The sequence below is a fragment of the Aquila chrysaetos genome, chromosome 19 (genome assembly GCF_900496995.4).
Source record: "Aquila chrysaetos chrysaetos chromosome 19, bAquChr1.4, whole genome shotgun sequence".
Lineage (NCBI taxonomy): Eukaryota > Metazoa > Chordata > Aves > Accipitriformes > Accipitridae > Aquila > Aquila chrysaetos.
The window spans coordinates 15,798,505-15,826,089 of NC_044022.1; the positions used below are offsets into that span (position 1 = coordinate 15,798,505).

At 42.0% G+C, this 27,585-nt stretch overlaps 2 protein-coding genes across 7 annotated transcripts in view; one reads left to right on the forward strand and one right to left on the reverse strand.

The window, feature by feature from the left end:
- MTMR2 (myotubularin related protein 2) overlaps positions 1 to 4,548 on the forward strand; it is a 67,262-nt gene extending 62,714 nt beyond the window's left edge. For all 3 annotated transcript variants that reach the window (XM_030042235.1, XM_030042238.1, XM_030042236.1), the window contains 2 exons: positions 1,207 to 1,383; positions 2,452 to 4,548. In XM_030042235.1, coding sequence (XP_029898095.1) covers positions 1,207 to 1,383; positions 2,452 to 2,613 — 339 coding nt within the window. In that variant the 3' untranslated portion in view covers positions 2,614 to 4,548. The remainder of the gene's footprint in view (positions 1 to 1,206; positions 1,384 to 2,451) is intronic.
- A 1,056-nt stretch (positions 4,549 to 5,604) lies between these two features.
- On the reverse strand, positions 5,605 to 27,355 carry CEP57 (centrosomal protein 57). 4 transcript variants are annotated; one of them, XM_041118387.1, is made up of 12 exons: positions 27,226 to 27,351; positions 26,310 to 26,480; positions 21,033 to 21,189; positions 17,759 to 17,938; positions 17,323 to 17,444; positions 16,333 to 16,449; positions 11,884 to 11,961; positions 10,046 to 10,150; positions 9,807 to 9,887; positions 9,207 to 9,451; positions 8,363 to 8,507; positions 5,605 to 6,872 (listed from the first exon to the last, which is right to left on the reverse strand). In XM_041118387.1, the coding sequence occupies exons 1-12, from the start codon at positions 27,253 to 27,255 to the stop codon at positions 6,636 to 6,638; spliced, it is 1,668 nt and encodes a 555-aa protein (XP_040974321.1). In that variant the 5' UTR covers positions 27,256 to 27,351; the 3' UTR covers positions 5,605 to 6,635. The 4 variants fall into 4 exon arrangements, with proteins under 4 accessions (XP_040974321.1, XP_029898099.1, XP_040974322.1 ...); XM_030042239.2 differs by lacking the exon at positions 26,310 to 26,480 and having other exon boundaries at positions 27,226 to 27,355; XM_041118388.1 differs by lacking the exon at positions 10,046 to 10,150 and having other exon boundaries at positions 27,226 to 27,353.
- Between the last annotated feature and the right edge of the window lie 230 nt (positions 27,356 to 27,585).

Here is a 27,585-nt window from a genome sequence, read left to right on the forward strand (position 1 = left end):
CACTGCTTTCACCATGGCTTTCAGCTACTCACTGGTGGCTGAATAGCTCCTAGTCTCTCCCAGGTAGTTGGAAATGCAGTTTTTCTTTGAACTTCAGTTTAATGTAACCTTCTCTGTGGAAACCGGTACCTTTTTGTCCTCCCTTTTCCTTGAAGAGGTCCCTTGAGGTTGCTTTTAACTACCCAGTGTGCATTGTCATTCTGCACACATAGGTTACAGCAAGTAACTGGTCTCAGTGTGTGTTCTTGCTGTGCTTGCATTTTTCCGGGAGAGGACAGAGCTGCTAGTATTAGGAAGGACATGCCTCTAGGTCCTGCCACCAGCCAGCTCTGCCCTGCAGTCTGGTGGAGGTTTGTTTGCCAAGGGAGGAGCATATAGATGTGTACATTCAGACCCAGCCTGGAATCAGAAGGAGAAGCAGTGACCCTCATTCTGTCTCACCTACCTAAAGATGAAGCATTTTGTCACCAGAAGGTTGCAACCCAACGTCACAGAGGTACATTGAGGACAGTGCTGTGTAGACCTGATGTGATTATATGTGATAGTGCATCAGTTAAAAAAAAACAATAAAAAAGTACTGTAATACAGAAGTGATAGGATTGTACTGTATTGAAATCAGGGTCCCTGTTTCTCTAGAGTCCACAGTGATTGAATAATTGTAATTTCCAGAGAAGAAAGCCTGCATACTGTTTGCATGTGGGTTTGGGGGGGGGGGGGGGTGTTAAAGCCTCAGCTAGCAAAGTACTTAATCTAGAAAGCACTTCAACACTGGTTTCACTGGGACTATTCACAGGCCTAATTATTCCACTAGATCAGGACCTAAATCAAATGTTTTCTTTTTTTCTTTGCAATTAAATACTCGAGCAAGTCCTCCAGGAGCACTTTAAGGAGGTGAAGTTTAACTAAAGCATTGAGAGTTCACATGCCAGCGTCCCCTTGCTGTGCCAATGACGATTCCTGGTCTGTGTTGGCAGCTGGGTGGGTAAGAGGGGATGTTTCCGTGCCAGGCTGTGTGCGTGCCTGCCTGCATCCATGTGCTTTGATTACAACCACCACATCAAAAGAACAGGGTTTTTTTTTTTCAAGCTACAAAAAGGCAACCAGCTCTGTATTAATGACAGGCATATGTATATGCTGTTATACTCTGTAGATAAATGCTGGGATTTGTATGGGAAATAAAGCCTCCTCCACCCCCTTCCCTTACAGAGCCTTCCAAAAAAGACCGTTTCGCTTTGGTCTTACATCAACAGCCAACTGGAAGACTTTACTAACCCCTTGTACGTGAGCTACTCCAACCACGTCCTGTATCCCGTGGCCAGTATGCGCCACCTCGAGCTGTGGGTCGGCTACTACATCCGCTGGAACCCCAGGATGAAACCGCAGGTACCTCTCTTCGAGGATCCTACTTTTATTTCCCTCTCTGCTAGTACGAATACTGTCATTTTGGAGTTCCAGACCTTTGAAGCACAAGAAGTAATGTACAAACTTAAGGTGCCACTGCTTGAATCTAAACCAAAAGCCTAAATTCAAATGCAAGCAAATGGAAGAGCAGCATCTACAGCTGGCTGGTGCGGGTGGTCAGCTGGAGGTCGCTGCCTGGTGAAATCCGCAGGAGCTGAAGATTCTCAGCAGTTTGGAAAATTTCTCACTTAGAATCTGGGGAAAATAATCTGAAGTCTCTCTTCTTTACAAAAGAGCCTAAAAACCTAAGACTTCTTTGGATGTGGGATTCTAGATCTGAGCTTTGGGCTATATTCAGATTATCGGCAATAGGAACCTGCTGCTTGCTTTGGCTGCCCAAGGCACAGGGGTCTGACTGCAACCCTGTTATGCTCGCTCTGGAACCCTGACAGCAGGGAAACTGGCTTGCCCAGGGCAGGCACCTGGGACAAGCAGTCTGAACATGGCCCTAAATGCTGAAATCCCTTTTTAATGGGAAGGGACAAAAATTCCTGGATTGCCTTAGTGTCCAACTGCAGTTAACAGAGCTTTGCAAATGTGGGGCATTAGGTACAGGAACCCAACAAATGGGTACTAACTAACAGTTTAACAGTTTAGTTTAGTACTAACTAACTGTTTAATAGTCAGAACTATGTGAAAATGTTTAGATAAATCTGTATTGGTTTTTTTTTTTTCCCCAAAGCCCTGAAATTACATCCAGGTTGAGATGCCAAGGCCAGTGTCCCCCAGAAATGTCAGAGATTAGAGTTCTGTAATTTTCATCTTTCAAAATACACAGTTTTGTTTAGCCACCATTGCACTATGCACCTTGGATAAAAATAAGCATCCCAAAGCCAGAGCAACTACTCACCTCTGGGCTGGAGACAATGATATAACCCACGTACCACCCCTCCTTCCCTCATAGCTGTGTGTAAGCTCAGCGATGTTTTGTGGTTCAGGCTTCCACTTCTGTGCTTACCTCCCAGCACTCAGCTACACATTTTCTTGCAGGAACCTGTCCATAATCGCTACAAGGAGCTTCTTGCCAAGCGGGCCGAGCTGCAGAAGAAAGTGGAGGAACTGCAGAGAGAAATCACCAACCGTTCCACCTCATCCTCTGAGAGAGCTGGCTCTCCCGCACAGTGCGTCGCTCCTGTACAGACAGTTGTATAATATGGACTTTTTTTTGCCAAGTACCTTCCCAGGACCATGGGGGCAGCTTTTTTGAAACCCTCTGGATTTCCAGCGTGGTGTCTGGGAGCTGCCAATCTATTTATTTATTTCTCTCCAGGGTAATTTATTAGTACTGTAGCACTAGAGGAAGCTTAAGCAAAAACAAACAAACAAACAAACAAGGCCCCCTATGCAATTAACCTTCTCAGTGGCTAGATTATAATACAAGCTAATTGCACTTGCCACCTAAAAGAAACCTAGAGCTCTTTCTCTGTTCACTTATGTGCTGGAAATCACTCGGCTTTAAAGAGAAACTGTGCACTAGAATGAAGTACTGTGGAGGAAAAATATCTACTCAGAAGTTTGAAAAAGCTCCCCTTTGTTAAAAGGAACTACTGAATCTGGCTTTGTATTGGAGCCTAGAATACAGCTGTAAAGTCATGAAACCCTCCACTATTAATGTCTGCATAGCAGTGTTGACGGGAGCATTTGCCAACATACTTAGAGACAAGCAGTGATAGCGATAGCATCTGGAACATATCACCGTTCTCACTTTTCCCTTCACTTCTATCTAGATCATAGGAAGCCATGTAAACAATGCCTTATTTAAAGAAAGGGCAGCTTCTACCAATAAAACCTGATGGTAGAGGAGCGACCTACATGACTTGACTTTGTAGGACAAAGTTTACTTCCATCTTTGCAACTTCAGAGTCTCACTTACTTACGGTTTACATTGGGTGTGCCAGGATGCAACTTAAGCACCTTTACTTCTGAGGGGGGAAGCAGAGCATGGCTCCCCTGGGCTTTCTGCAGCTCCTCTGTCCTCCAGTGCCTCCTACTTGTCAGGGGAAGGGTAGTGGAATACCAAGGGGCATGTGTGAACTGCTGGGATCAGTCATTTCATTTTGCTTGGGTAAGCGTAATTAGTGATTTTAATGCTTCTGTGCAGGATCATAGTGGCGTACTTAAGGTATTTCAGTTTTCTGTTAACTAGTGGAAGCAAGTGTGTATCAACCAAAGAAACCTTTCTGCCTGCAGAACTTGCAACTGCTACCTAAGGTTATTCTGGTAGATTAAACAGCTTAGCCAGTTTCTGAGGCCTATGTTTAGGTCTCTTTCCTCATAGCATACTTCAAGAATTAGTGTCACCTGACTAAACTTAAGTCCAAATTCAGTTTTAATACAAAATTTTGCTGTAAAAGTGGAGATAAAAAAACACACTTGGTGAAACCATGACTGCCCTATTGCTCTTCCAAACAGGTAAGTGCAGGGTTGTAGAAGGTTGGGCTTACAGCGAAGGAAGTTATGTATGTGCAAGGATCTTCACTCCAGGCTGCTTCTCACCTCCATGCTAAGGAAGAGGGGCACTGCTTGGTCTGGGTTCCTGTGTTGCTCTTTTATGATAGGATCCCATACTGTGGTCACCTGTTTAATACACCCATCAGCATGCTGCTTCACTCAGCCTCTCTTCCACGATAGAGAAGTATTTTCTGAGAGAGTATAAGAGTGGACCAATTTACACATAAGAAATTGCCTTTCAAAAGCCACATTCCTTCCGAGGCAGTAACCGTAATTTCCCCCTGCAGTCTCCATTTCTGCCTGCTCTACTGCAGTCAGCATCTCAGTACTTACAGAGAAATCCACAGCCACCTTCTGACAGAATGAGGAACAGGCTGTATAGCATTGCTGCACTTGTTACAGGGTGGCCTGAGATGTTACGGTTCAATAGTGCGAAGAATCCACACAAAATACCTTCTGAAGGACTTGGATTTGCTTTAAGGTTGAAGGGCAGATCTGCTCTTACGTACAATCACTATATAAGATGGTTCATAGCATTATTCTATATTAGCAAATTGACTATGTGTGTATATTTTGTTTCTTGATGAAGGCTGTTTGGTTTCCTTAACGCTAATAAAAAATTGATAAATGGGTAAAGTTCTTGGGCTCTTATTTTCAACTATGTGGTTCTCCAGAGTACTCATAGCACATGCAAATGTTAATAAAATAGCACTGAAAATTTAGTGTATCAAAGCCAAATCTCTCTCATTCTTCTGCAGGTGGTCTTACAAGCTGCTAAGGTTCAAACTCTGAAATTTAGAATGATGGGAAAACAAAATTTATCTTTGGACAAGTTCCTCTTATCCTGTATGGACCAGTATTAATACAGATACAGTGCTTAGCTGCTCAATATTACAAAAATACTTTCACAATAAAAAAAAAAAATCAAACAATTTCTGCACTTTACAGTGCATTAGCACAGTAACATCTGTGTAGAAGGAGGACCGACATTTTTATATGTAACTAACTCATGTTAAGCCCAAATTCACTGGGATGATTTGGGATCAGCAAAATGCCTGCTCCTTGATGCTCTCACCCCTAGCAGGCTTAATTCCAACTTGGGCACCTCATTCACTGTATGCAGCACATATGGAGCCTAAAATACTCCTGAGCCCTCCATCAGTAAGGAGCTGCATGAGGACAGCCTGAGGTAATGCTGAAGTTGACCCATCTTTGAGCAAGCTGATCCCCAGAGGGCCTTCCCAAGCGAAATCACTGACTGCAGTTTCCGCTACTGATTTTTCAGAACCTCCAGGATGAACTGCTCTCCAGGTGGTTACTCCAGCGACCTGGAACCTATGTCACTAACATAAATGAAGGTAAGGGGGATGGCTCCAGGCCTGGTTAATAGCTTCTGACTTGTCCCCTCACAGCTAAAACCTTCTGTGCCTCAGATGCAAGGAGGGTGGGTCCCCTACAGATAATTAAAATTAAAATCCCTTCTTCTGTGTAGACCCTATGGAGTTCCCTGCCTGTTCAGCTACAGGCAAGGGTGGCCAACTGACTCTCACCTTACCTGTAGCCTGCTGGCGGCTCATATTCAATCACCCTGGCCAGGGGATGTCATGTCACCACAAAAAGCACAAGGGATGGGGCACAGTGCTGCAGCAACAAACATGGAGTTAATTTAGAGGACGTGCAGCTTTCCCACAATTCAACAGGCAAGCTGGCTTTATTATTTTTCAACTGTATAAACGGATAATGTGGGTCTCCTATACATTCCATTAATAGGAAATTCTTTACATTATTAACATAATAAATAACATTTACTCAGCTGTGCAAGTCAGAGTGCAAAATGAACTGCACCACTACTAAAGTAGATAGCTCATCAAAGCACGTATTTCAAGTTAAAAGCAAGATGCCAGGACTGAATGGCATGATTGAGGCACTTGCAGTTTAAAACACCTATGGTTTATCTCGCTCCTTTACCACCCAAAGCTGTGAACTAGGAGACAGGATATTATCCCCTATCCTATAGCTTCTTCGTAAAGTGGATTTCTGTAGAAAAATTTCACTCTTCAGACTTGAAAAGAATTCAATCAATCATTAAGCAAAATAATTCGGAAAAGTTATTTTGTTCCTTTTGTGAGTACTCAAACATCCACTGCCATTAATGCTGACTAATGCAATGTAGCAGAACAAGAACTAGGAAAGCTTTTTGAGGACAGCTACATAGAACACCTTTAAAAGGGTTTATCTGTTCTCCCTTAGACACTCAGAGTTTGAGTAATTACAGCTGCACGCAGAACAGAACTGACAAAAGCCCTTAGGACTTCAGGTCACAGCATCGTTTTCAAACAAGATGCATCTTGAGAAGCTTCCCAATGCACAGTTCAACAATAGCGTGAAATTGCACTGGCATTTCACATACACCAACCCGCATAAATGTGCAGTGCTTGGTGTGCTGAAAGAAAATGGAGGGACTGCTCGAACCATAACACGAAAGGAACTGGTGGAGACCTATGGTTAGATTCAGTGGCTGGGTACCTTAAAAATTCAATGTGTTTTAAGCTAGACCATAATATATACAGTCAAACCCAGGGATGGAGAATTAAGGGCCCGTATTTCAAAAGTGCACTTAGCATACAGTAGTCTCTTTCACATAGCAAGAAAGGCAGCTGCTTTATATCCAGAATGTGAGAAAGTTTGACCAGGATGGTTCAAGAACATCCCCTGCAGAACAGTCAGTAGTCCCAGCTGATATCATCTTTCTGTAGTGAAGTCTGTATGGTCTGCATGTCTCTCAACAACTGAAGATTTTTCCGACTCTTCTCTCCAGGTTTCACTTTGATGGGACCAGCATTCTTCCCTTTTGTGGTTACTGTAGTTGTTACTTTAACCTCACTAACAGGTAACCTGCTGTCTTTTATTTGTTTAGCAGAAGTCTTTTTGGACTTGCATTCTCTCTTAAGTCTCTCTAGCTGAAAGAGAAGCCCAAAGAAAACATTAAGCAGTGACCTTGTTTCAGTTTACGTTGGGCAATTCTTCCAGACAGCTGAAATCCCACCACTTATCTCACCCAGCTAAGCAAACGGATGCCTCCAAGACACCCTGAATAAATATTTTTTTTTTCCTTACACAGCATTGCTATATTCACATCTTTCAAACTGTGTTCAGCTTATAGTCTGAACTACTAGGTTATCTCTTTAAAAACTGACAAGTTCATTATGGGGGAACAGCTCCATTATGAATGTAATAGAAAAAGTTATAGATGACAAAAAAGCTGATTTGTCACTGTTACCATCCAGTGACTAAAAAAAAAAAAAACAAAACCAAAACCAAAGAAACCCACCAAAACCAAAAACAGAAAACAAATTTTTCTACCTACATACTAGTGATTTTAATAGCTAGTCACTGTCAGAGATATAGCTTTAAAAAGAATACCGAAACTCTGCTGAGGTGAAGAGCTGGTATCCACACGCAGCGCTGTGAATCACAGCTTGTAAGACTCAGCAACAAAGACTGAGCTGGCGTAAGCCTGAATGGGGAACTGGAGAGTCTAAGGTGCAGATGCACTCATACTCTCAAACCGCAAAATAGGTGGCTTCTGTAGTTCCCCTCTCTTCAGGTAGCGGTGCTCCCTTCTTCCTAGTTTATAGCATGCAGCAATTCTCCTAAATCCTGACTCCTAAAACTTTTGCCAATAGCTAGTCAGAAGCCTCTGTATGTGTAGAATCATTACTACTGGGAACTACTACACATCTGTTTCTCTGCAACAGTTACTCTAAGATCATAAGAGATCAAAGGTGAATAATGCTTCTAAGTGAAAACATTTCACATGTCCATTTCGGACGTCAGCAGCAGTGCTCTCAGTACATATTTTGTATATAAGTTATGTCAGGCGAGGGTGAATCTTGGTTTGTATGAACTGAACCACATTAAACACATAAGGGTAAGCTCTTTGGAAGAACTTCACTAAAATGAATGAAGATTAGAGAAAATAGGGAATCAATAGGGTTTATAGCTTTGAATGAACAGGCTACACTATTCAAAACATTTTGAAAGTTGTTTTAAACTAAAACAGGTATCTCAGGTTTTATAAAATGCAAATCAAAACATAAATAGGTCATTTACTCCAAGCAGAGGAGAACTGTTAAAAGATTCAGGGAATGAGAGGAGTGTAAAATGCAATGCAAGAACAGATGTGAAAGCACTGCCCAGGACAGGATGAAGAGTGGGCACAAGGGTGACATGGCAAGACAGAGAGGATACTTCTGCAGAAATACAGGGATAGGAAGATGGAGGTATGCAGACTAACTTTGGGACATCAAAGCCAGAGCTAGGCCCTACTGCTCTACAGTAGTTATTTCTGCTTTATTTAATTGCTGCTAGATTAGGATATAACAAAAAAAGCCCCAAACCTCAAGACAGCAACTCTACAGAACCATGAACATAATCAAAAGTAACTCACCTGCAACCGATGCCTCCGGACTTTGCTGATCTGGTCTGCCTTTGCTTCCATCTTTCCCACCAGTGCCTCAAGTTCCCTCTCCAGATCTTCCCTCACTGCAATGGTTGGGGCTTCCTGGACAAGCTTTGACAGCTGCTGGTGATCACTACCATGGAATTCAGACAGAACAAAGCTTGCATCAGACTCCCTTGGCTTCCAGTGCTTGTACACCCCGTTCAGAAGTAACACTTCTAAGAAACCATAGCATCAACAGCCACACATGTTCAACATGCCATAACCAACCAGTAAGAACAGTTTTGCTGGTTAGCAGCATTATTACAGTAGCACATCCTGGTGGCAGGCTGCTGCAACATAAAGTCTCAGTAACATAAGTAGCTTCAAACTTCAAATCACACATTCAAAATGACCAAATAACCCCTTGAGGGCATGATCTCAGCACTCATTCAGTTACTAATTTGTGTATCTGTATCTGTTGCAGTTATGCAGTAGGATAACAATTCACGTTCTGTTAACCAGGACAAGCAAAATGACTAGTAAAGCTGTCCTTTAATGAAGTATTTGACTACTGTGTCAGAGGCTGTTACCACACTTCTCCCCTACCCCTTATGAATTCAATATTGCTGCATATAAACACAGATATGGAGTCCAGACTGTTTATCAGAATCTCTCTTTAACTGCAAGGAGAAATGACAGCCTCTGCAGCCAGTTGAGCAAAGAGATTATATGCCAGAGAATTCCTAAAACTAACCCCTTTCTCAGGCAAAACCTTCCAACTTTAAAGCAAAAGGCAAAACCATAAAGCATCTACATTCATAATCTGCAATGGAGAATATGCCAAACTCACAAACTCATCTGTCCAAATTCATCTTGTAAAGTCAGCAACACTTCTGAGAGCTCTTCCTGGGATGAAGAAGAGTCCTTTGGCAGAGATGACCTTCTGCTTTTGCTGGCAGGATGACCAGTACTGACAGGTTTTGCTAGTGGAGTATCATTTACCACACGACTGTTACACAAAGCTTTCGTGTGTTGTTTCATCAGGTGTAGGACATGTTGCACGTTGGCACCAACTGAATGACTGGGACTGGTAGACTGGAAGGAAAAGTAAGAGACTTCTTTCAAATGGCATTGTCAACAACCTACTTGATAATAATGGAGAACATTTAAAAACAATAACATTTTTTATTTGCTGCAAAGAATGTATTTTTTGTTTGAATGACTATGCACTAACAAGAACAGCTTAACAGGCAGCATAGAGAGGACGCCTTTTTGAAACTGCCAGTTCAGGAAGTTACTGATATCCAACGAGCCTTTTGAAGACAAACTGGAAGAAGAGAGTCAAAGAAAATTAAATGATCTGACCACTGGGTGTCAGGAGTGCACCAAGCCAAAGCCACTTAAGGAGCTGCAGCTACTGAGCATTAAGCTTTGGAATTAAGCAGCTCACCTTCCCAGCTACAAAGGGTACATCACCCAGACACAGTCTGTAATGGGGCTGCGTAGTGAGATGGCTTGTAAGAGAGCGTTTCTGGAAAGAAAGAAAAAAGAAATGTTTATCAAAGATGACACTACAGAAAACCCATTTTCCCTTTGCTTTGTGCTAAAAGAGGCAACCTACTTTCTGATTGCATGCACACACCCTTATTTAACTCCTCACTAATTGCCCTTCTCTTCCCCCCATATTACCTTCTCTGGCTGCTTAGTTTTTTTCCTGGGTTTTCTTGCTTTTGGAGGAAGCAATGGTGATGCTGCTTGAATCAGTAATCTGTTGGTTTCCAGGCCTGTCTGAAGCTTTAATTGAGGGAATAAGGGGAGTTACTGGAATTATATTAATAGATAATCAGAGACAGAGTAAGCTGAGAATTGCAAACCAAGAATTTTCAAGATACAGGCTCTCTGAAAGCAAGGGCTACAAGTTTTTAGGATGCTTTTGCAGTCCAAAGTAAATGTAAACATTGAATAAGAATACTTCCTGTGGTAGCACTACTCATCACTAATCCTGGTAAGTTAGACAACTAGTCTTACTGCATTACTCCCATGCAGGCAAGTGCCAAAACATCAGCTGTGCTTTACACTTGACAAAATATTAGGGAAGTTGAGCCATCCAACCCTGCTCAGTTGATCCTGTGGCATATAGTTAACAGACAGCTATTCCTTCTGTTCTATTGACAGTAAAAAAAAAACACCAAAAAAAACCCCAAAACCAAACCACAAAAACCCAACCCATCTATTGGAAGAGTTAAGGTTATAATTCTCACTGTCAGTGAGCTCAATATGCTTCACTGTTTCTTCCAAGAGAAGCCATGGCATGGCTTTAGAAACCATCACCTAACCAGTCCCAACTAGAAGTATTCACAGAGCAATTATTCATGATTAATTTGAGACAACCTCCCCCCTCCCCTGCCAAACTCATGGCAAAGGTTAATGCTAGAGCCTAATACATGTCCTCGCTTCAGCTGGGATAGAGTTAATTTTCTTTCTAGTAGCTGGTATAGTGTTATGTTTTGGGTTCAGTATGAGAAGAATGTTGATAACACACTGATGTTTTCAGTTGTTGCTAAGTAGTGTTTAGACTAAGTCAAGGATTTCTCAGCTTCTCAAGCCCAGCCAGCAAGAAGGCTGGAGGGGCACAAGAAGTTGGGAGGGGACACAACCAGGACAGCTGACCCAAACTGGCCAACGGGGTATTCCATACCATGTGATGTCATGTCCAGTATATAAACTGGGGGGAGTTGGCCTGGGGGGGATCGCTGCTTGGGAACTAACCGGGCATCGGTCGGCAGGTGGCGAGCAATTGCATTGTACATCACTTGTATATTCCAATCCTTTTATTATGATTGTCATTTTATTATTGTTATTATCATTGTTAGTTTCTTCTTTTCTGTTCTATTAAACTGTTCTTATCTCAACCCACGAGTTTTACTTTTTTTTTTTTTCTGATTGTCTCCCCCATCCCACTGGATGGGGGGGAAGTGAGTGAGCAGCTGCATGGTGCTTAGTTGCTAGGTGGGGTTAAACCACAACACACATTACCTATATACTTCTTCAGCATACAATGAATATTTAATGAACACAACATTTCAAGGTTAGGAGAAGACCAGTGTCATTACAGGCTCATAACTGACAGTATGATGCCTCTTTTTTGCTGCCTCCTACAATATTTCTAGTTACAATTATGAACAAGGAAGCACACTTGTGGACCTTGATCTATTTAAAGCAGAGATCCTCATACATCCTCAACTATGAATTAGTTTGAATTTCTACTTCTCTTTTCCAATGAGCTTCTTTTATTGAAGAAACCAAGTTTCAGTGCACAGGTGCTGTTTGAAAAAGGTTTCCAAAAAGCTCAGAACTGCAGAACATTTGGCACCTCAGACAGGAGGGGCGGGGGGGGGGAAGACTAAACCAAGGTTTTCATTATTCTGTATATGGGAATCACTGTCAGCAAGTTCAGCTGAAAAGTTGATGGAAAGGGGAGCTAATTACAGTGCATACCAGTACAAAAGAAATTTCCTGTTGGTTACCTCAGCTGCTTTTTCCTGAACAAGCTTCCTTGCATGTTCTTCCTCCTGAAGCTTCTGTTCCAGCTCTTTCATTTTTTTCTAGTTAAAGTTGAATAAAAATAATAGCATTACTAATGAAACAATTCTTTTCCTCCTGAAGCCTACAATACTAAAAGCTTGAGCAAAAGTGTATCAGTTCAACTTATGACTTAAAGCTAAGTGAAGATTTCAGCATTAGAATTATTGCTGACATTTCGTCTGTATGGGCATAAATACAGCAGTCAAGTGGTTATGCTTAAACTTAAATGATTTTTCTATTTTTACTTCTGCAGTTGGTATCTGAATTTAAGTTGCAGCCTACAGGGAGAACAATACACAAGGCTGTCTTTCTCTTTGTAAAAAACCCCTAGGAAGTAGGTTGTTTTGTGTACATTATCCTAAAAGATTCTGTACTACAAAAGGACTAACAAAGGTGTATCATGTATCATTACAAGCTGAGAGAAGACTTGCTTTATTTAGATCACTAAAGGTATTTTTGCTATTATCTGTAACTTAAACTCTTAGAAGAGAAGAATTTTTGACGATCTAGCCACCTTCTTAATAAAGAAAAAGGAGGAAAGTTTATATGATGACTCTGAGATATCTTTAAGCAAAACTGAAGTGATTTCATCTTTTTATGGTTAAAAGCATGTAAGAACTCTTTTGAAAGCCCTTTTCAAAGAAAAGAATTAAGGGGAAAGGCACACATTTCTTTGTAAATCCTCCAACAAGAGGAAAACCTTGTTTAAGCAGGATACACTTAAACTCCCAATGTGAAAGTTATTTGATAACTTTCTGATTTTATACAGCAGAGTGAAAAAATGATCCAGAGCCCCATGACACAAAACAACTTCCCTTCTCTTCCCCCAAAGACTATCATTCACAGAGCCACTAATCAAACTAGTCAGAAAAGCATGCAATTCAAAGTAACAGCTATATTTGTACACTTCTGTTTGTTTATAAACTCACTATGCTGAGGTAGTAAATATTTCAGTTCTGCTTTACTTAAGCATTAACTGCAAGATTCATGTAACTAGCTGTTATACAAAGGTGTTAAAAGGCAAAACCCCAGATAAACATTGAGGACAAAGGCACTATATAAAGGAACCAACTTTTTCTGTGGAATAAAAGAACCATTTTGACTAATTTTATTTTCTTCATTCAGATCAGATATTCCAGGTAACATAAAATCATCTTCTGCCCTTTACAGCACGCGGCACAATTCTTGATTTCAGTGGTCAGTCGCACAAAGATCTTTGTTTAACCTATTAGGTGTGACAGAATTTTTAATATGGAAATACTAAAGCAAATCTTCTGCTTGAACTGAAGACTGACATGAAGCTGGGCCAATGCTTCTGTACTGAAATGAACTGAGTATTCACTCAGCCAGCTGTTTAGCTGCAGTGTGCAGCTCAAACTGCACCGCAAGAGTGTATCTTACTGTGTCTTCAGACCCTGTTGGAAGTTATTTATCCAGGTTAACTTTCTGAAATTTTTTTTTTTTCTCGCTTATAGCAAAATGTATTACACAATCCATCTTCCAAGCCTCAGGCAGACACAGATGACTGGTCCATCAGCAAGAGGGAGCAAGTCCAAAGGGCTGGCTAACAGTGAACACAGACACTCCCCAGCCACGCTGCCCATCACGTGAGGTAGCACAGCACAGAAAGAGTCAGCGCTGGGCTGCCTAAAACACTCTGCTCAGTCACCAGTACCTGCTGCAAAAGATTTGAGTGAAAAAACAGAAATACTGTAATATCTATTTTTGCTCGTTTTCTAAGGGAAATCAAGTTTCATGCAATCATCTCACTCATCCTTCTGGTTGTCACTGAAATAAATTTCAAACAACTTTAACCAAAGACGACAGAAAGGTATGAGACCTCAAACATACAGAACACCTACATTTCCTAAAAATTGGCTGCTGGGATAAACATCCAAATTAGTTTCACCAGAGAGTGAAACTCTGTCTCCAGTGTGAAGACAGGTTTTACCTCTGTGCTTCACTACCTTGCAAATTAGCACCTGCTTGACAGCTGAGCAGTCAGCGTATACCCAGCAGGAACAAGGCAGGTGTTGCTTCTCACCACCTGGCAATTAGAGGATAAAAGAAAAACTAAAGGTGTAGGTAGTCTACAGCCACAACAGGATGTGAGGATTCATTACTTCTGTTTTGCACAGAATGGTGGGGTTTTATTAAGTCTTATTGTTAGCATTATGAAAAAATTGATTACTACCAACTACAGTTCTTCAAAACATGTCATCTACACATACATTCAAATTCTGGCTATCTAGCCACACAGAAGACCATAGCCCAAACTGCACTTTTAGGGTACAACCCCATCGCCTAACTCCATCCTCAGACATAGACACGTTCAAACCCTCTCAGTCAGTTATCCTGGGACTGCACTGCAGGTCTACAGTAGCCATAAGCATACACCAGAAAATGCTTTTGAGGCAAGCACTCCAATTACAAGTACTTCACATGAATGAGAGTTTCAGCATTTCCTTTTTACAACTAATATTAACATTGGCAAATTGCCTGAAGGTAATACTTATAAGGACCAGGTAGTGGCTCTGCGGAGATTAAATGTATGTAGGTCTCACTAAGAGCAACTTGTGCTCTGGCAGAGTGTCTGAAATCAGAGGCAGTTAAATCATTGCTTGCTCATGAGTAGTCATCTCACCATCCATTTCAGCACACCATGTATAGAAATAGTCTGGCTTATCTATTTCTTGCTTCAAATTAAACTTGCAAATGTGGTCTTGCCACAACTAAAGCAGAGATTGAAGAGGCAACAGATGCAACTGTTTTGAGCAAAGTGTGCAGTCACCCTTTCAGGATTATAAGGTAACACTTAGTACGTGGATGCTTACATAGAAACACAGCTTGCAAGCCCAGAGGCAGATAGAGCTGTCGATCAGAAAACAGCTCATGAGACCAAAATGATCACAAGGAAAGTGACCTTTAGTCAGAGGTAAATCCAGATTTCTCTCAGTTCTTAGAATTGATTCAAAATTGTGTGAATTTAACACCCAATTCCACTAAAATAGATTTAATTGCAACAGCTACTAATTCCTAAAGATATCAAAGACATCTAGTTTGATCAAGGAGAAAAAAAACCAAACAAAAACCCCAACCTGTTATGCTGAAATTACGTTCACTAGCCAGGCACAAAAAGACAAACAACCCAGCTCCACCAAACTCCAGCTGCTACCAGTCAAAAACATGGTAAAAGCCCTTGAGAAAGGAACTCTTGTTGCTGAACTAGTTATTTCAACTCTGGAGACCCTGGAGGAACTTACTGCTACTTACAGTGAACAAGGCCTGGCAGACACTCATCTCTCTTTGCAAGAGTTTGGCCCAGGTAAAAAATGCAAGCACTTTTACTCCATAAATGCAGCTTACCAAAATGGGGGCTCAAGATCTTAAACAGCTTGTTACAGCTGCCTTTGGTCAGGGACTCCCACGAGTAGCTGTAGTGTCTAAAGGCCCTGCAGCAGACCAACTAACTAAAGATTTACTATCAAACATCTCCTTATGTACTCCTGGAAAAACACCACCTACTTCAGCACCTGGTAAGGGCTGGTGTGCAGGGTGGCAAGCCTACAATTTTGAGACAGTCCAGAGCTATCCTCAATACCACAACCTAATCATGTACTATCTGCTCCTTTTGGATGGAGGAGATTCACAGGTGGAACCCTCTCCCTCGTTAACCACTCTGTAGTTCCCATGCTTGGGAGTCTTGTGGTCCCTCTGCAGCAGCAGAAAGAGGTAGAATGCGGACCAGATTTCAGAAGCCAACACCACAGTTGGTACACAGAACGAATATAATCAAACACAGTCATGCTGAACTTTTAAAAGCTACCAATTCAAAATTAATCCTGAAGAGGCAGATTGGTTCAAACCCACTGACAGCCAGCCAGTGCTAGAGGCCTAGTAGTGTCAGGCTCCAGAATTCTGCAAGCAAAATAATTAATAATAATTGCATTTTTTAAGGAGGAGCTTAAGTGGCTGAAAGAAAAAACACACCAAACCCACACAAGTGAAGTCAAATCTGGGTCATAACAGAATATAACTGCTAGCATTCAGTAGCATGCAAGGCAACTCAAGTTGAGAGCTTAGGAATGCCCGCAATACTACACGCCTATGCACCAGCTAAGCACAAAAGAGGAACACCAACAGATACCGTTAAGGCTTAACAAAACTCCAACTCTTGTAGTGTGTAGTGACCTAAAGCCTGCCTGGCTATGTAGACTTCCAGCAATAACTTCCAAGTTTTTACAACACTTCAGCTTTAAAAAAGATGTTTAGTTGCTGTCTTTCTCTACAGCACAAAGTTTTGCTCAGCTCTATTATTGAAATATAGCCATTAAGTGCTGATTACAACAAACAAGATAAATCTGATACAGCATCCAGTACAAATGACAGACCTCTGCTATGGACTGCATCGTAGTAAGTCTGCTGTACTCTTTTTCCAGCATATCCAGCTTTTCCAATTTAGACTGAACATGTGACTGATCAAGAAGCCGATCTCTCTCCAACGAACCCTTGAAAAGTGAAAAGCAAAACAATTGTAAGCACAATAGAACAAGATCATCTATAGTAACCCTTGTGTTTGCAGCACAAAGGAGGCCCATAAACAGTCCAAAGGAACTACTACTTCCTCTGTGCCATTTTAGATGGTGCTACAATTAGGGAGCAACTGCGCCACTGGTCCATCAATGTCGGGAACCTCACACTCAACCAGATTCAGATGAGAGAGAATTCTGCAGAGTCTCTCCTCCCTCCAAAACCCAACGTGGTAAAAAACCCTCATTACTCAGCTGTTAGAGATAGCTTTCTTACTTTTTTTTTTTAATTTAGTAACTATTTAATAGACTGAAATAGGACGGCCACAGAAACCAATGAACAGAGAGCTCTAGGTGATCCATACTCCTATAAAACAAAATTGAAGCTCATTTTAGATGAAAGGCAAGTTTCTCAGTCACTGATGGCGGGAACCAGAAATTTTACTATTATTTCTACAGAATCAGTATTTCAGCACCAGTTTAGCAAAAGCAGTACTAGTAAAGAAAATCCCCAAAGATCTGAAGAGTGTAAACACAAAAGGGAGGAGCACATGGGTATAACGCTGAGGGATAAGGATGAGCTACTGCAGTAAGCTAATCATGCAGAAGCAAACAATTCTTATTAATATCAGAGCCTGGTATTGCCTTAGAGACAGGTGCACAAAGGCAGAAAATACCAGTCCTGAAAAGGCTGGGAAATTTAAGTGGGGAAATTATCCACACTTCAGTATACAAAGGCCAGCTGAAATAGACATCCACGCTTAAAGCTATTAAAATGACAGTAACTACAGAAAATCATGACATAGGTCACGATTTTTATAATTTAACCCTGAGATAATCTTGAGAACACACCTGTTTCTCCAAGAGATGCGACTTCTCATTTTCTGCATGCTGGATCATTTTTCTCATGTAGTCCAGCTGCTTCTCTAAAAGGCTGCACCGAGACTCAGCAGCTGCCAGCTGAGAAGCCAGTTCTAAAGATAACAGAAGGCAGAAAAGTAAAATCATGCGCTGTTTGTTCCTGGGATTTATGTTTTCACGACAGTTCCAAAACAAACAAGAAAAGGGTCATCTAAAGAAACTCACAGATTAAGCTTAATGAACTCTGGTATGCATGCAAATCCCTAAAACAAAGTATGCTTTTAACATGATTTCTTTATAACTCCATGTAACATTGCAAAGTAAAAGACGCTGAACAAAGTAAATTAAAACAGTTTTATGCATTAATAAAAATCAAGTTTCATCCACATCAGTGTTCTGTAGTATCTATATAAAGTTTGCAAACAACCTTGATTTTTCTTTGACACTTCAGTCTTGTCATGCTCTTTGTGTTGCATTTGTTCACTTAGTACTTTCTTGTAGTCTGCTGTTTCCCTGCTGAGGTGTTTTACATTCTCTTCCGCCTGAAGTCGTTCCAACTCCAGTCGATGAATTTTTTCCTGGAGATTCTTCAGAGCAGAAAATATTGCTGTAATTGAACAAGTACCTTTTGTTAGATACCATTAAATGGCCACTTCAAGATAACATTGAACTTGAAACGTTTTTATAAAAGCATGTTATGTGAGAAAGTCAGAGTGTTCCTTACCAGCATCCAAGACTCCTTCCAGGAATTAAGACCTGCTTCCCTTTAAACCATAACTGATTCTAAAACTAGCCTCAGACAAATAGATGCCCTTGGTGCACATATTAATCTGAAACATTTGGGAAAGATGAATCCATTTCCCAGAACAAAGCACATGAGTATTCTGTAGATTAAGTGCAAACAGTGCATCTTCTGACTTGTTATCAAAAGGAAATGAAAGGTCACAACTAGATAGTTAAAACAGTGGCGGTTCTCTATATTATTATTCCTCTACAAGTGCATGCTAGCACAAAAAATACACAAACACAACGTTCCTATGAATGGTCACAGAGCAGAATAAAGGTTAGCTATTAGATTGGGAAATAAATGTTTTTATAGCCTAAGTGGCAGCTCTTTTTTGATTCTTCTGGTTTTGCACTTGTGTTCCTTTCCTCCCCCTCCCCAAGACATGCATCTCCTTTGTGCTGAACAACTTTCCCTTTTTCTGTTCCATTCCCTGCTTTAGCAATTAATCAACAAAACCTTTATATATTCATCACCACAAAAAGAAAAGCAGTTGTAATAGAACTCGTATCACCTTGCAATTAGACCATCTGCTGGTAATCTGATGTATTACGTCTCTTAGCTGTATTGTTTAATTCTGCAAAGGGAACCATAACAATAAGAGCTTTCCCCTATACAGTCCTGTTAAAGTAAAACACAGGAACATCTGTACAGACAGCTCATATAGCAGACTAATCTGTGAGGTCACATTAACCCACTCCTTTGTGCTTAAATCCACTCTAGAGAAAGAATGCACCTTTATTACTGAATGCACGAGCACAGAAAAGTTCGGATTGCGTATTTGTTTGAGCATCAGAGTACAAAAAAAAAAGGAAAAATAATTATCAGAATGAGTTCTCCAGAGTAAAAACTCATCAAATCTTGAAATGCAGAATAGCACATTAGAGTATCACATCAATAAAAAATATGTGCTTTAAGGTAACTGTTAAGTAAATAACAGCAGTCACAGTTAAGAAGAAATTATAGATAGTTTGGCCCTGTTTGTAGGATCAGAGTCACCAACAGTACCCTCTTTATTTATGTTGCTGTTATCAGAACTCAGTTGAAAAGGGCATAGCTGAAACTATAAACAGCTTTGTTACTGTTAGCCTTGGAGCTAAATTGAAATCTCTGTATATTTACAATAATGACTAACAAAATACAGCAATGAAGCAATTCAAGCAATGAATAAAGGTAAAACCCAATACAATGACAAGTATCATTCAGTCATCCTTACCAGAGTGTTAAAACCAACTATGTATGCTGAGACACACACATACACAACGCAAAGAAATTGAAACCAAAATAAGCCAAATTTACTATACTCAATTTCAGGATTTTTCAATGTGATTTTTTTTTTTTAAATGAGGAGGTGGGAGGAGTGGTAAGGACCCCCAAAACCAATCAAACCTACCTTCCCATCGGAAGTTAATTCCCATATCCTTAACCTTACTAAAATACACACTCCAGGACATTTTTGCATTTTTAAAACCTATGCAAAAAGAGTAAGATATTGGATCATCCGTCTGTTGGATTTAAATTTCAGTATGTATTCATATTTACTTAAATATTTTTTGAAAATAAACACATTTCATAATTTTTAAAAAGGGATTTAATTTATCAGATTGCCTCCCTCTACCTGTACTTATTTCAGAGCTGGCAGACTCCCTGCTCAAAAAAAGTTGCCCAGTGAAAACCTGGAAGTCAAAAGTTTGTCACTACTGCAACATGCAACACAATCTACAAAAATATGCCTGCATCAGTAATTCATAAAGAAGCTCTTTCCCGCAGATTCAATTTTTTATCTGTCACAAGGTTCCATTAGTTTTGTGTCAACAGCACTCTCGTAACTGATGGCAATGAGCATATGTGAGCATATCTTGCATTTTAAAAAGCACTTCCAAGAATTGAGATTTCACTAGGTCATTAACGTAGAAGTCTCTAATAATTCAGACATGAATTATGTTATTGGAACAGGGACTTGAGGCTATCATGCTGATTTTTTAGTTAGTTTGAGTAAGATTAGGATTCATCCTAAGTCTTTTTCTCTTTTCTCCCTATAAGGAAAAAATACCAAGTTTTTCCATACCCTTAAGCCTCCATGCAATTCCAGTCTTAAAGGGAGTATTTCTGCAATGACCCTGAGCCAAACAGCTCACATCAAAGGACGGGTCCTGCTCTACCCTCCCAACTTCCCGTGCTGCCTCCTGCACTTACCCCAGGGCAGCTCTGGAGTACATCTCATTGCACGACAAGGCAATTCACTCAAATACCCGAAAACTAACCAAGAATGGTTTTGTTCACATCAGATCAGGCAAGACAAATCTGTTTACCTGGAGATGAACACCAGGACCACAGTGGGAAAGGAAGGAGGAGGAATAACCTAGAAACAAGGAAGAATAAATGGGAGTAAAATCGCCTCCCTTTTTGGTGTTGTGAGCTCCGTTCAGCATTATGCTGAACTCTTCTCTGTATCCTCCAAGTCTTCACTGATATGATAAATATTCTCACCACACCCTTTGTTCATGACAAGCCTTCCCATTTCAAGAGGGCCAAACCTCTTCCTTTGCTCCAAACCATTCTGGGGACTAAGTCTCCTTATTTCAAACTCAGCTGTGAACTCAGGAGAGGAAAGACTGAGGGAGAGGAGGACTGAAGAATGGACAAAGAAAACGTCAGGACAATTTCACAAAGTACTCGGCCAATTTTACACCTGTCTACTGCTGCAGAGGACCATCTTTCTCCAGCTGTAAGATGACCTTTTTCGTTAGGTATTCTTCAGAAAGAGAAGTGCAAAGGACCTAAAAAACAGGTGACCTGCAGGTCACTGGGAAGTGATAAAAGGATAAAAAGACTGCAACCTTTGTAGATGTGGACATACAGTATTTCACCACATGGTTTGGAAACAGGTAAGAAAACAACTTCACAGAACTATTACCTCTGCTGTTGCTTTCGGGATATGGAATTACTGGTTTCCGTGGGGAGCGCAGCAATTCTGAATTAATAAATGGCTTGTACTTTGGATATTCTATAAATGAAGTTGCAGAGAGTCCATCTGTGACTGACGCAGAGTTATGAGTTTTGTGCAGATCATCCTGAAAACAAAACAAAGCTGTTATACAGCACATTTTTTTGTTTCTCTGTCACAACAAACAAAAGTAGAATCCGATTAGATGATGCGTAGAAGTATTGCTGCAGGAGACTGTAATACCTCAAGGTACTTCCTTCCTTGCAGCCTTAGGCTGTGTCATTTTTACATCCAAGTCCCCTCCACTAAAAACAGTATCAGAAAGAAAATGCCTTTTCCATACTAGTTTCTGATTTCCACTTTTGTTTTCTACTTACTTATACTGTCTCTTGCTTATTGTGAGAAGGTAATACACAACCAGTTGGAAAATAGCTGCCTTCTTAACTACTGATTATACTTACTGCACACAAGACACTGTACTAAGGTGGCCAAACCTGATAAAGGACCCCAGCACCACAGCTCTACATCCACTCACCTAACGTAGTAGCTCACTGACGGTAGATGGGGCAGGGGACACTCTCTCCTCACCTCACCCTCCCAGCACAGTGCCAACCTCTCTTTTCCACTGGCTTCAATTCATATTTCCCATCATGCCATGAATAGATTGGACCTCACCAGCAGACACATCAAGATGACTTTATGCTACACCTGATTAGTGGTATCAGCAGAAGAAAAGCAGCAGCACATCACAGCCAGGAAGGTACCTCTGCCTCTGAGCAGAAACGTGCCGTTAGGTCAGCTTAAGACTGTTCTCAAAAACATGGCCACAGAGACCACAAATTTCCCAACAACCTACATCAACTTTCCAGAAGTTTGCTGTGTTTTGGATGTTGCAATGACCAGAGGGGACCACCTAGCCGTGAACACGCTATGCAGTCGGAATACCATTAAACCATGTGCTTTCTAACAGGGTTCTTCTAAGCAAAAGGGTGTCCTGGTTTCAGCTTGGGATAGAGTTAATTTTCTTTCTAGTAGCTGGTATAGTGTTATGTTTTGGGTTCAGTATGAGGAGAATGGTGATAACACACTGATGTTTTCAGTTGGTATAAACACTACTTAGCAACAAGTCAAGGATTTTCCAGCTTCTCATGCCCAGCCAGCAAGAAGGCTGGAGGGGCACAAGAAGTTGGCACAGGACAGAGCCAGGGCAGCTGACCCAAACTGGCCAAAGGGGTATTCCATACCGTGTGATGTCATGCCCAGTATATAAACTGGGGGGAGTTGGCCTGGGGGGATCACTGCTCAGGAACTAACTGGGCGTCAGTCAGCAGGTGGTGAGCAATTGCATTGTGGATCACTTCTTTTGTATAGTCCAATTCTTTTATTATTATTATTCAACCCATGAGTTTTACTTCCCCCCCAGTTCTCTCCCCCATCCCACTGTGTGGGGCGGAAGTAAGTGAGCAGCTGCATGGTGCTTAGTTGCTGGCTGGGGTTAAACCATGACAAAGGGCCATGGCTCTTAATATACCGCGTTTATGGTTTTGACTCAAACTGGCTACCTGGCCTAAGCTTTCTGATTTGTGTGTATGAATTAAATAAAATATGAATGCTTATTTTTAGTGTGCAACAGTAATTTCTCTCAACTGTACCCACCACGAAACATTTCAGTAACAGAATTTGAAGGTAACCTAAGAGAGAAGTGGGCTGCAGGCAGATGCAGTGCTCCTACAGCTTTCCACAGAGCGTTTACTTCACCAGTAAGTCAACTGAGCAATTGCTGATCTTGGCAGGGTTTTTTTAAACTTTTGCAAATACCAATTATTGGGAGCATACCGTGACCTAAATTAAAATACAGAAAGTATTTATGTAAGTATCTCATAGCAAATTAGACAACGGCCCAAAACACATTATGAGGAAGAAAAATAATACAGGGAAAAAAAAAAAAATTAAGAAAATTTGTAAGTTATTTAAAGCCTATACACAGCTAATTTCCTCTTACAAATGAAGTGATTCATCGTGAACAGGAAAATTAGGACCTTAAGTACTCTGAATGTATCAGTGTTTCGAAGCACAGTTTTATGAATGCTTTGCAGTTTGTGTTTATAACATTTTCCTACACAACGTAATTGCTTTTCTTGGAATAACTGCATTTGCACAAAATTCTTGCTACACAGAAAGCAAATTAAAACACTAATCCCCAATTAAGAATATAATATAATAATATTTTGAACAGGTTTTTGTATGCATGCATACACACTGTTTTATGCTCAGCAGCCATACTGGTCTAACTAGAACATGTGAATTTAAAACCAAATGAAAGCCTGTTAGGTGCTACCATCAAGACCTAAACCTCACTCCTGCAAAAATACCATCAGCATTACAGGATGTTAAACTGATGAACCCAGAATAAGACAACCAAATAATGAAGTAAAAATGAACCGAGCAAAACGCAGTACTTTATGCAGCGGGCAATAGAATAACAGCAGCAACATAAACCTCAGCAACTCAAACAACAATTGAGTCAAATATCAATATACTATCTGCTACTGATTCAAATCAAAGGTATCCCATGAAACAGTCAAAAGAAAAGGACAATCGGTTTGAAATCAAAGTAGGGCTGCCAGCATCATAATCTTCCTAGACGTCTTTATGTTTCACCTGTAAAATCTTGTCTGTGAATTAAAAATAACTACATAAAAAACCCCCCAAACTACAGGAGTTTTTTTGTTTGTTTTTACTGGCACAATTAACATTCTTCTCGCCAACAGCAGACTAACTGAAAGAAAAAGCTAGCATACCCAAACACTTGAGCACCAACTTACACAAAGCAAAACAAATACAGGCTTTAGACTAGTTGCATGTTCTAAATTTCACCTGGATGCAGGCCACAGGCACTAATTTGGGTAGTGTAATAGTACATATATCTGCTTGAAATAAATACCGAAAAAATTGTGCTGAAATATTTTCTATTGTATAGGCAATCATTCTTTGCTTCATTCTAAATAGCCACTTGCTACCTAGTGTCTTCCTTACATGTTTAAGCAAAAGACTGGTTTATATTCTGTTTCACAAACAGCAACTTCTAAATAACCTGAATGACAAATTTGAGAACATTTATGAAACGGTATCAAGGAATTTCCCATCACAAATCTCAGACTCAAATATCACACCAATTCTCTGCTCTTCTCCTCGATTTCTCTCAAGTCATTAAAAATTATTTGTCTGTTTCTGCTCTTGGAAATTCTCACGGGGAGCGTCATGCTGCAATGCTCAGGAAAATCCTGAAATGTAAAAAAACCTCCAAACCATATGAAAATCAGGGAACTCTATATATTTGATCTGAATCTCAGCTAGGCCACATTTGCTAACTACATCCTCTCCCCTCATTCTGGGTACTCCCTATAGTCTTCCCTTCCTTAAGCCACACTAAAGCCTCATAATAGCCAAGGAAGCAGCTTAGCAGTCCCACCAGGGGCTAAGCGCACCAGCATGATGTAATGCTGAGCACATTTAACCTTCACAGGTCTGAGGACATTACCTTCCAAAATCCATTGCTGCTACCACTGCCTATCACCTGCCTACTCAAGCATGCAAAAGGAACATTAAAAACAGAGCGGCAATAGTTTAACACAAAGAGACATAACCTCACATGGCAAGTTTTAAAATAAGAATCGGCAACTTGGGGCAGAGGTACACTTTTCAAACCAAGTAACTTGTGCAGATGGTAGAAGTGACCCATGATAACATTGTTACTTCCCCACTGCAGTACAGAAATAGGGCACACTGTGGAAAACTTTGCAGAAGGCTATTAATCTCAGTGGTATACCAAATGTTTTCAGTAAGAAAAAGGAAAAAAAGCTCTATGTTTTTCTGATTATCATACAGAATTTGGCTAGATCCCTGGACAATAAAAATAACGATGACTTATAAACAAACTGTAGAACTAAAGAGGCAGAAAAATGCAGAAAAACTCTTGGGCAATAACTGCAGCAAAAAAGCATGAAGGCACCAAGTCAGCGCCTTTGGTATTAACACTTTGGCACTGGGAGAGGGGACTAAATCAGAGTGGGTGTATTGCAAGTTCTGATATGGGTGCCCAGAACAGGATAAAAAATAATAACAGAAAAAAACACCATAAATTGAAGTTTGGCAGTGCTTTAAATGACAGCCAGTAGTCCTCACACTCGGGGGGGGGAAAAAAAAAAAAAAAAAAAGTTGAAAAAGGGGAAAATTATCTAGAGACTAGGAAAAAACCAGAATAACCAGGTAGTGAGTTCACTGAGCATAAAATATCCAAGTAGCCAGTTATTAAAACTCTCAAAATAGCCATTTTGGAGGGAGAATCTCAATTTGCACAGCCTGCTGTCATCCCTCAGTACTACATTACTAGGAGAGTAGGGAAGGAAGGACAGCCCTTATCACCCAAGGGCCAACCTAAATGCTGTCTGTGCCTCCCTGATACAGGCTGTCTCAGGAGCACCCTTAAGTTTAAATAACATATCTAGTTAAAAGCAGACATTAAAAAGTTAACTTAGTCAAGCCATTACATCAAACAGGGAAAAAAACAAACAAACGTTGGCACAATACAGTATTTGTTTGTTAAGCTTCTGCTGTAATGTGCCAGATGGCTTAAAAGCAACTATTTTCAAAGTTCACACGGTGTAAAGTTTACTTTTTTTTTTTTTTTTTTTAACACATACAAAAAGGCTTCAGTGGGCAACTTTTTTCCTAGAAGTATTGTTTTACTAACTAAATTAATTAAACAGCCTACATTCGTCTACTTAAGACTAAAACTAGTTTTCTGACATTCTTTTCTATGCATGCTAGAAAAAACACCAGTCAGGAAGGATATAGGAGTCCTCAAATTCCTCTGTCACCACTCTTGCTGGTGCAGGTGTAAATACAGGACCACGCTGCAGAGGAGGAGGAGACACACAACAGAGAACACCAAGCTGGCTGCTCATCATGCAGCGAGACCCCAACCCACGAGTCCTCACAAGACGTATCTTGCGCACCATCATGCTGCATCCTTTTCACCATCTCTACTCCTCCAAAGCACGCATAAGACACAGCTACTCACAAAAAATACCCCGACCAAAACAAGCCACCTGACTTCAGAGAGCTACAGACATCAAGCCAAAAGGTCAAACAAGAAACCCAGCTGGAAACTTCTGTTTCTGGCGACGATCTGGTGGAAGCAGGCAGCCTCCACCCACCCAGCTCAGCACGGCCCGCCGTGCTTACGCCAGCCAAGCCTCCGTTTCTTCGTGTCACCTGTCCCCAGCAGAGACACGGGTCCCGCTGCTTCTCTACGCTCAGCACCCTGAGAGGAACGTGAAGGAGGAAATTCTGGTCCCTTGCGCGCAACCACCTACACGTTGCCTCCAAGTCTGCCAGGTGCTCACACACACGCGCCTAAGGATACAGGTATATAGTGAAGTTAAACCTCAGTTTAAGGTAAGGTTTTCGTTTTACAAATAGAAAGGACCAGAGGCTAAATCCGTTACCAGCTCTCCGATGGGAAGCAACGGCTTGCCGTGCTGGCGTAGCTGACCCGCAACCGCACGACCAACTGTTCAACTCCGCCTCATCTGGCTTGGGAATAGCCGTTTTCAAAGCGACGACCCCAGATCGTTTCTGAACACAAACCGCCTTACCACACGTTGTTCCCCTTCGCCTACAGGCGCTCCCCAGGCGCCGGCGCGGGGACACGGAGGGGGCTGGTTTCACGAGCGCGGGTGCCTTTCTCCTTTTCTCTCGCTTGTACGAAACACACGTGCGTGTACGACGGGGTTTCACCCACGCTCGTCGCGTTTAAAGGCCGAGGCAGCTTTCACCGCCCGCCCTGCTCCCGGCACGCCGCGGCCGGGCAGCCCGCCGCGGACCCGCTCCCGCCCCAGCCCCCGGCGGCCGGGCTGCCCGCCATTCCCCTCGCCGCGGCTCCGGTGCGGCGAGGCGCGGCCGAAGGCCCCGCGCCCGGCCTCCCCCTTCTCGGCCGCGGGGACCGCCGGCGCAGCGCCGGACGCCTGAGGAGGCTCCGCCGGCCCTCACCCCCGCGGCGGCCCTAGCTCCGCGCGGCGGGGCCCGGGCAGGCCCGTGTCGTCGTCCCCCGCCCCGCCGAGCCGCCGCCGCCCCCTCAGAGGCGGCCGCCGAGCCTCACCGTGCGCTGACGGCCGCGCGCCGCCGCCATGTCCGCCCGGGGACGGGGGACGGGGTGGCCGGTGCTCGGTCGTGTCCCTTTAAGGCGCGACACCCCTGCCGCGGCGCCGCCTTTCGCGCCGATCAAGTCCCGCTTGACTGACACCCCAGTTTGCCAATGAAAAGGGAGGAGCCGCGGGGGAGTAAGCCCCACCCCGAAGGAGTGCGGGGTCCCGTCATAGACTCGGGTTTGAGTGGCACGTGAGCTGCCCAATAAACAGAGAAGGGCGCTGCCCGGCCAATGGAAGGGGACAAGCGGAGAGAGGCGGCGCGGCCTCCTGCGGCCAATCGCTTGAGCGGGGAGGTGGCGTGTGGGAGGGGC